Source organism: Anopheles marshallii, chromosome 2 (genome assembly GCF_943734725.1).
Source record: "Anopheles marshallii chromosome 2, idAnoMarsDA_429_01, whole genome shotgun sequence".
NCBI classification, from domain to species: Eukaryota; Metazoa; Arthropoda; class Insecta; order Diptera; family Culicidae; genus Anopheles; species Anopheles marshallii.
The window spans coordinates 74982584-74991584 of NC_071326.1; the positions used below are offsets into that span (position 1 = coordinate 74982584).

Consider the following 9001-nt stretch of genomic DNA (forward strand, 5'->3'; position numbering starts at 1 on the left):
ATAATTCCAATTTTTATTCCCTTTCTCGAAAGCTTACGCGTTTCTCCTTTCCGGCAATACGTTCGTACGTTTTAGCGCTATTGATGCCACCTGGTCCTCCTGGTGCACCGAATTCCTGTGTGCCCGAATTTCGAAAAACTCATTTCAATATTTTAATTAGTATTTCCACTCATCCAGTTGGGAAAAGCGAACACGACAGGGCCGACTAGTAAAAAAAAAAAACACACACTAAAAGATAAGATAATGAAGATTGTTTCCACTCTTTTTCGTTGTTTGAGGCCTGATTATTGAAGAGAGAAAAGTTACTCTGCTTTTCAATGAATACACATTCAATTTGTATGCATGAGTTGGATGGGTCGTAAAACTACGGATTATTATGTTCAATTATGAAATTAAACGCACCAGCAACACTGCGAGCTTTGTCTTGATAAATAAAACTAAGTCGTGATCATGTTCGATTCCACAACTTTTGCGTGATGCGCTAATGCAATCATTCAAGTTACGTACAGGGTTGTGATTCTATTCTTCTAGCCTTTTAGCCAGATACTCCGGACTAAGATCAGGATCCGTTAGCCAAGTGTACTGCAAAGTAAGTGCACATTATAACGTCTATGCTGATTGAACGCTATTGGTAATGATCCCCGAGAGAAACCCACTCTCAATTTACAGCAGGTGTTAGAAATTACCGAACCTAGTTCTACATAGAATCTTCTCTATGTAGAAAGTACCAAGGCAACCTATTACTTATGTCCATATCTCAGTGGTTCATGACGTGTAACACGAACGTTGACCGCACGTCTTAGGACAGACATCACCATAGAGGAACTGCATCACTCTATCGTGTGACTGCTTCTGGTGTATTTCACCTCCAAGATCTGTTTAGCTCTTTTCTTCCGATCGGATGGTCCAAGACTCGTGTCCATAGAGATATATCTCACATTTCATGCGGCCTCGAAGTCTTCTGGATCTAAGCAGAATATGAGGCCGCTTAGTATGAACGATTCCCCTGCACAGGACTTTTTTGCAAAACAGGATACAGGCAGTCCCGAGGTACGCTATTATAGCGGACCGCTATAACCAGGGGAAAATCCGCTTACAGGCAGTCCCCGAGCTACGCTATTATAGCGGACCGCTATAACCAGGGAAAAATCCGCGTATCTCGAATTACCACGTAAGACGAATCACGGAGTAAAATCGTTTATATTTCACAGTTAGATAGTTGACTTCCTTCTCTGCATTTAATGTATTCAGCAAAACAGGCTGTTTTTTGATAGAATACATTAAAATAAACTAAAAACAAATGTTTTATATGACAAAGAAAGCTATTTTAGACCAATTTGACACTTTTTTGCTTAGATATTGTGCTATAAACTACCTCAGCTGTCAAATTTCCAAAAACCGCGTATCTCCGAATCCGCGTATAAGAGGAACCGCGTATCTCGGGGACTGCCTGTATATCCTTCTATGTAGAGAACCCTTTGGTTTTCCCCACATAATCGAAGGATTACTGTTTCCTTTTTCCGGCTTTGAACTAGGTCTTGCGACTTCTCTTTCGTCATCTGCCTAATTCAAACGGTCAACACTCGAAAATGTCCCGAATTTAAAAAGAAAATCTGGTTTGGATCACGATGCTATCAATTTCAGTTGGGCGACGTTTTTGCGACGTTTTCGCAACTCTCCCAATTGACCCAAACGTCAACGGTGTTGTCAAATGGCATCTGACGTTTTGTTTTGTGTCGCGTGCGGGTGTATGTGTGCGCTGGTAGTCCATCTCGGTATTGTGTCAGTGTAGTTGCGATACAAAATTATAAACTTTTGGAAAAAGGCTAATCTTGTATGCCTTCAACCCGTTAAATTCGGCGGGTCTTCGCGACGTACGAAAGTTACACTCATCGGCAACAAGTTTGTGGCACGTTCTGTGTGAAAAAGAAGGTTATGTTACCTGTGATAAGTGCCAATCTTCTTCCTTAGCTGCACAGACTCCGCTGGATACCCTGCGACCGTCTTGCCGACCGATTGTTGAAAGCAGAAAAACGCGGTGTATCGAATCGCATCCTAACAAACCGATAACTTGACAGACTGTGGCCGTGTATCGATGAGATACAATTGCCTACCAGCAAGCGAACCGAGAAAGACTCTACCGACGCATACCGTATCCATGGAGTTGCAGCATTAATGACACGGGAGGTACAGCACTCGCTCTCCCCTGTGTGTGCCGCCTGCTAGATATTGGTTGCCCATTCGAGCGCCTGTATCGGACCCGTTTTAGATTGGTGTGTTTCAACCGGAGTGGACGAGTGTTTCGCTATGGACACGGATCGGGCAACATCTTGCACGCCACCATTACCGGCGATCGAACGTATACCAGTGCAATTGGCCAAATATCAGCAGAACTCACCGTCGATAAGCAGAAATGCGCACGATAGAAAGCAATCACCTCCAGCAGCCAAATCATCCGGCATCGATCGGCACGACGGTGACACAGAAACGCGCAGCAAAGAGACGACGGCAAGCGATTTCGCTGGAAGCAGCTTGCTAGATGAGAAGCATGTAATAAGCGCTAAGAAATCGAGTCGCGATTCAAGCGCATCGAAGGAGCCGCTGAAAGGCAGTGAGTATGCTTTGACAGGCCGCTCGGCCTGTTCCGGCGTAGCCATTTTACGCCATCTTAAAGATGACAAAATTTCGTGTAAAATTTTATATTTTTCGTAAGCAGCGTGTGTGATAACAAGAAGGGGGATGAAAATGGGTTTCACCATCCTGTACACTGTAATATGAAACAAAACTTACTCACCTTTTCTCTCCACCATGCGTAAAACGTTGAACTTATTGGAATATGTATGCTTATTTTCTTTTTACAGAGCACAGCACCGCTGATTCCGATTCTGCGATGCAAACGAAAAAGAAAATGAAAGAAAAACAAGACTCACACGAGCATGACAACGGTAAGGAACGTCACAGTCGCCATCATCATCGGCGGAAAACGGGCACCACCACCAACTACGGATCGGATGCACACAGCAGCGAAGAAACAAACGAGCTGCGTGACGATGAGCGAATGAAAAAGAAGCTCAAAAAGCGAAGGTCTCGCTCTGGGGATGAAAAAATTGCTCGCGAGCGCCAACAGAAACATTCCCGCTCGAGGTCACACAGCCGTCGCTCTAGCATGAGCCGCCAGCGGGAAGATGCTGGCAGCAAACGGGATCAGCGCAGTATTAGTCAACCGAGAGAGTCCGTACCGCGAAGGGATGAAACACGCGAACGGTTTAACCATCATGGACGTGATTTTGGATTTAACAATCGCCGAAACACGTTCCGCAAACGGCACTTCATGGATGGCAAGCGAAGAAATGGACCGTTCCGAGCCCGGATGACGGGTCCGGTACGAACGGGTGGGACACTGTCGGCCATTAAGTACACCAAGGTAAATCCGGTGATTAGCTGGCGGGAATGGTTAGTGCCGGTGGAAGAGCCAAAGGAAAAAAAGGTGAAATATTCACCCGTTACGAAGATACAACCGATAACGCCGGCGATAGCGGCCTTGCAGGAGTACGAAGAAAGTGAGGGCGAAGCATCGTCCTCCTCGCAAAGTGCACGAGGTCAGGGCAACGTGGACCGTGATAAGGATCGCAAAGCGATGGACATTGATACGCCAAAAAACATGAAAACGACCAATCGCGCTTCGTCCGAGACGGAAAAGGTAACACAAAATATCAAAAAGGAAAAGGTTTCAAATGACGAGCAGGAGGAAATGGGGCGAGACACGTTCAAGGTGGATTGCAGCATTGTGAAGCAAGAACCGCTGACGGAGGAAGACGATGAGCATGTTCCGGTTCGGAAGCCGACCGTGGAGCCTGAACCGGTCAACATCAAACCGAAGTTTAGCTGCTCTTTTCTGGACGATCTGTCCAGCGGGAATCTCATGCTGCTGCCGGACCTTTCTCCCGATATAGCCAAGGAGCAGGACACATTCACGCATGTCGATCGCAACCGTAGGGCGGAAAGTGAATCACCTGATACGGATGATTACGCATCGAACTGGGAAACAGAAGGGCTCGGCATGAGTCCACCGAGAAGAACACCCACTCCGCTACTGCGTCCGGCCGTGCCGTCTCCACGTACGCCAGAACGCATCGGTAAAGAATCCAAACCGACCGTCGAATCAGAGCTAGCGAATGGATCGCCTTCACTGGCTACCGAAGAAAAGCGTGCCCATCTTAAACCGCGCAGTATGCACGAGGAGATCATACCGTTGGACGATTTGCTAAACGTGCAAAATCAGCTGAAAACGTACCAATCGAAGCTGGAGGCAATGAATAAGTTAAAAGTAATGCGCAAGCGTACGGAAGATAAGCGGCGGAGCGATTCGCCGGATGTGAACGTACCGGGGCAAGCGAACGAAAAGCTGGCGGATGAGTACGACAGCTTCATGCAATCGCTCGGTCATACGGGGTCGGGTGGCGACGCGGGTAATGAAAAGGAAGGATCAAGCACGACCAGCTCGTCAAGCAGTTCGAGCAGTTCATCGTCTGATTCCAGCTCGGATTCTTCCAGTTCGTCCGATTCATCAAACTCATCAAGCTCCAGCTCGGAATCCGATACCGAGCATGATACCGACGATGAGAAGCGTTCGGGCCAAGAAACGGAATCGCAGAAACAAGCGATCGCAACGGGCAATGACGAACCGGACGAATCGAGCACACCTCCGCATCGACCGAACCTAATCATACCGGACTATCTGTTGCCGAATGTGACCGACCAGACGCAAGCATCCTGCACTAAAATTTACAGTATTCGGGATGATTCGGTGCCAACGGGTGCCAAACCGCTCGAGCTCGACCGCGACATGCCGATCAAATTGAAGCTGCCAGCAAAGAACAGGATTTTACCGTCGTCCGGTGCTTCGGCACTGCTCGGACACGAGGACGACGACGATGCGAATCAACCGAGTACGCCGGGGCCGGCAACAGAGCAACAATCAAGCAAACAAACAACTCCCAAGGAGCAACAGACGAGCAAGGAGCGGGACAAACGATCTTCGCGCGAACGTTCACACAACCGGAAGCGCAGTTCGTCTAGGAGGCGCTCGTCCCGTGATCGTGAGCCTAAGACGGAAACTGACAGCCCGCAGCGAAAATCACGCGACCTCGATAAACGTTCGTCGCGCAAGGACCGTTCGTTGCGACATTCGTCGCGTAGTCCGCACCGTCAGCGGACGCGCAGTCCACGCAACCGGAAGCGTTCGCCATCGCGCTCGCGGTCACGGTCGCGTTCGCGGTCACGGTATCGTAGCCTCAGCCCATCGCAACGTCGTCCACCGAGTCCGCGCGGTCGCAGTCCGCTAGAGTCACGAGCAGGCCGGAATATGGGCCGTTCACGGCGACGCTACTCCGTCGACCGGGAATGGCCGTCGTCGAGACGCTCCCGGTCGCCGTACAACGGCGGTCACCGGCGACCTCCATCACCCAAGGATGCTCCACCGATGATGGGACACGGTGAGAATCAGATCGACATCATCACCAGCACGGGCGTACCGTCGCCGAATGTTCATTCGCCGGTGACGGGTTACAAGAAGAGCCTAGCCGATTCGACCATTAGCGATGCGGAGTTGGAATGCCAAAAGCGAAAACATCTCATCACCGATCAGGCGTACGCTGGTGCAGCGTATTCAAAGTCAGGCTACGCTTATTACGCTGCTTCCGGTGAGATGCTACTAGACCCGGGAAATGGTGATCGATCTGTTGGTACTGGCTCTTCGTCCAAAACGGAGGGTGGCGATGAATCCTCGCCCAAGCGCATCTCACTGGATGACCGTATAAATAATATTGTTCTCGGAATGAACGGCACAATTGATGGGGCGCCGGGTGGAAAGCAACCTCCGCCCGGTAAGCACCACCCGCATCATCTTCCTCAGCATATGCACCATCAGCATCACCACGGCTATGGTGAATATCCTCCCACCCATGACATTTATCAACCGCCAGCATCCAGACATCATCTGCCACCGGCACACATGAACTACCCAGGTGGTTACGGAAATCAGGAGTACGGTGCGCCACCGTACGGCTATGGACCACCCCGTGGTCCACCCGCTTCAACGGTCGGCAGCCCGTACTATGCTGGAAGCCGTGGACCTCCACCGTCCTGGGCACCTCGGAGCCATCCATATCAGGGTTATCCGATGGCATTCGTTGGCCCACCGCTTAACGCCATCCGGCCGGGCATGATACCCGGTGACATGTATCGACCACCGTTCGGTACACCGACCATACCAACCGTCTCGGCAAGCGCAAGCTCCGATGCGAACAGTTCCAAATCTCAGGTGAAACAAGTGGGCAATGTGCTGGAAATAGTACCGTCCAGCACACCGCTTACATCCGCCTCAAAGTCATCCGATAGCAGCACCGTTCAGAGTGATCCATCCGCTACTACGGGTGCGCAGGGTGCACAGGAGGCGGCCCATCTAGCCCCGGTCGACAGCGAACAGCAGCAACAAACCGCCGCATCATCTGCGCTAGTAACACCGAAAATTTTTACTGCCGAAGAACTGCAACAGCGCAACGACCGTCGCCAGGAGCTGAAGAACAAAATACGCACCGAGCGGGAGAAGAAGCGCGTCGAGAAGAATCAACGAAAGGAACGGTTGCTGCAGGAAATTAAGCGTCTGCTCGGACCGAAGCTGAACGCTGGCACATCATCCTCGTCGACGGACGCATCCGCATCCGGTACGGGGGGTGATTCCGTTGGCGTGGGGGCGATTGCCGGTGGTACCGGTGGTAGCGCCTCGTCCGACGAAGAGTTCGAGACGATTCCGCAGGCCGATCTGATCGCATCGCTCAGTCGCTCGTACGATAAAAGTATTCTCAAAACGGCCAAACCGAACGTTACCGGAGGGTAAGTGTTTTCTGCTATTGCGATTGTTATTGCTGTGCGTTGCGGTGCATAATATTCTCCTACCTTTCCACAAACAGCGCTTCAATGTCGGCGAAAAAGACGGTTCTGTTTGCGGACGGTGTAGCGCCCGGTGACGAATCGTCCTCATCCGGCGAAGAAACGAAGGAACGGTCCCCGAACAAACTGTCGACCGCGAAGCAGCGGAAAAAGATGCGCCGTCTGCGTACGCTCAAGATCTCCGGCAAGAAGCGACTGATCGATAGACTGAAACAACCGGTAGGTGGATCGTTTGAGCGTTTAATCGAAAGATGTACACGTTATGTACAACTTATTTTTGTATTCCGAACGATTCTCAAGACTTTTGATAGCCAAATTAAATTACTGGGTTTAACAACAGATAGGATATTCCGAGCCCAACTTGCTGAATCGCGTAAGACAAAAAGCAATAGACAATAAACGGGATAGGGATGATAGTAAAACACAAAACACTTTACTGATTCGCGTGCATAATCTAGCGAATGTCAAATCGGACAACCAGTTTTCGCGATTCAAAAAAATGTTTTGTGTTTCACTATCAATCTCCCCGTTTAGCTTATCCGTTTTACGCGAATCAGTAAGTTGGGCTCGTCATAACCTATCTATTGAAAACCCTGGAATTTTAATGCCTGAAACTTAGAACTTGGATAAAGTATTGTAATCCTTTCCACAATTCGATCTTCCCTCACTGTGCTCTCATTTCGCTGCAGGAACTCGACGAGGAAGCGGAAGACATTGATCCCGAGCTGGAGAATCTGCCGATACCACCGGCACCGCCCGGTTCACCACCACCCGAGCTGCAGCAACCGCGCTGTCTCAATCCCCCGGTCGTACGTATGATCGATTTCCGCGAAGGTGGCTTTCACGGTATCGGTCTCACACTGCCGGGCATCGTTCCGCCGGCAATGCATCTGCCCGGTGCAAACGGTGCCGGGGGAATTGTGCCGGGAATGCCACCACTGCCAGTACCACCCGTTTCGATGCCAGTTTCGGGTCCTGTTCCGCCTCCCGCTATGTCCGCCGGCTATCGGCATACGAATCTACCGCCGCACCACCTGTTGCCTTCGCATCTGGGTGCGCAACGGCCGGCCTCACCGCACCTACACCATCACGCCCATCCACCGCCACCACCGCACCATCTCTATCATCATCCGCACGGACCGGTAATGGTGCCGCCACCGCACCTTGCCGTGTACCCACCGCAACCGCTGCCATCGTCCGCCCTCATCACGATCAACGCGAGCAAAAAGCGACCCACCAGCGGCACTGGTAATGGTGTGCATCCAATCGAATCGATCGTATCGACCACACCAACACCGATGGCGAGCGGCAGTACGTGCGGTGCTGGTAGTGCGATGTACGACGGAACACCGCCGGCGTGATCGTAACCACCACCCGCATAGTGTGCCGAAGTACGGTTGCTTTCGGTGCTGGCACGCATGTATTTTCTTTTACAACACACAAAATGCGTTTTTAACTTTAACTCCAACTCCACACACACACACACCCGTTTGTGGTTACACATCCCGTGTTTAGTCGTGTATGGGTTTCGTTTTAGATACGTTTTAATTATGTATATTGTACCCGTGTCACCTTTTAGTCAACCCCCATTGCGCGCCTAAAAACTGGGCGCGAATCGCTGAAACGGAAACCCCAGAACCCTGGAGTAAAAATATATAGTTTAATTAGTAGAATAATTTAGCGCAAGATGTTTACCGCGTAAGGAAGGGACGCTAGCAATGGGTAACGAACAACCGACAAGCCAGTAGTACACACCAGAAGGAAGCGTGAGTCTGGGAAGAAATGAAAACACATCATGAGTTGAGCGGGTTTTCTTTTCTTCTTTGCGTACTGCTAATACACGGCACCCGGTGGTTTGTCGTGTTTTTGCGTGTGCTGTAGGTGACGTCAAAGAATTAGTTAAACATCCGTTCGAATGTGGTAGATTCATTGCTAGCTCGATAAGAAATGCAGAATACTGTATATAAGTCAAAACGACTCTGGTGTAGACTTTCGGCGCATCCGAAAAAGCAAGAAGCGATTGAAATGTTCATTCATGTACAATTAGATA

The 9001-nt window shown here is 50.2% G+C and overlaps 1 protein-coding gene across 1 annotated transcript; it reads left to right on the forward strand.

Moving 5' to 3' along the window:
* The first annotated feature begins 2307 nt into the window (after nt 1-2307).
* On the forward strand, nt 2308-8312 carry LOC128708302 (serine/arginine repetitive matrix protein 2-like). Its single transcript, XM_053803277.1, has 4 exons — nt 2308-2611; nt 2862-6894; nt 6972-7170; nt 7641-8312. Exons 1-4 carry the CDS (start codon nt 2308-2310, stop codon nt 8310-8312), a joined length of 5208 nt encoding a protein of 1735 aa, XP_053659252.1.
* Nucleotides 8313-9001: the final 689 nt, after the last annotated feature.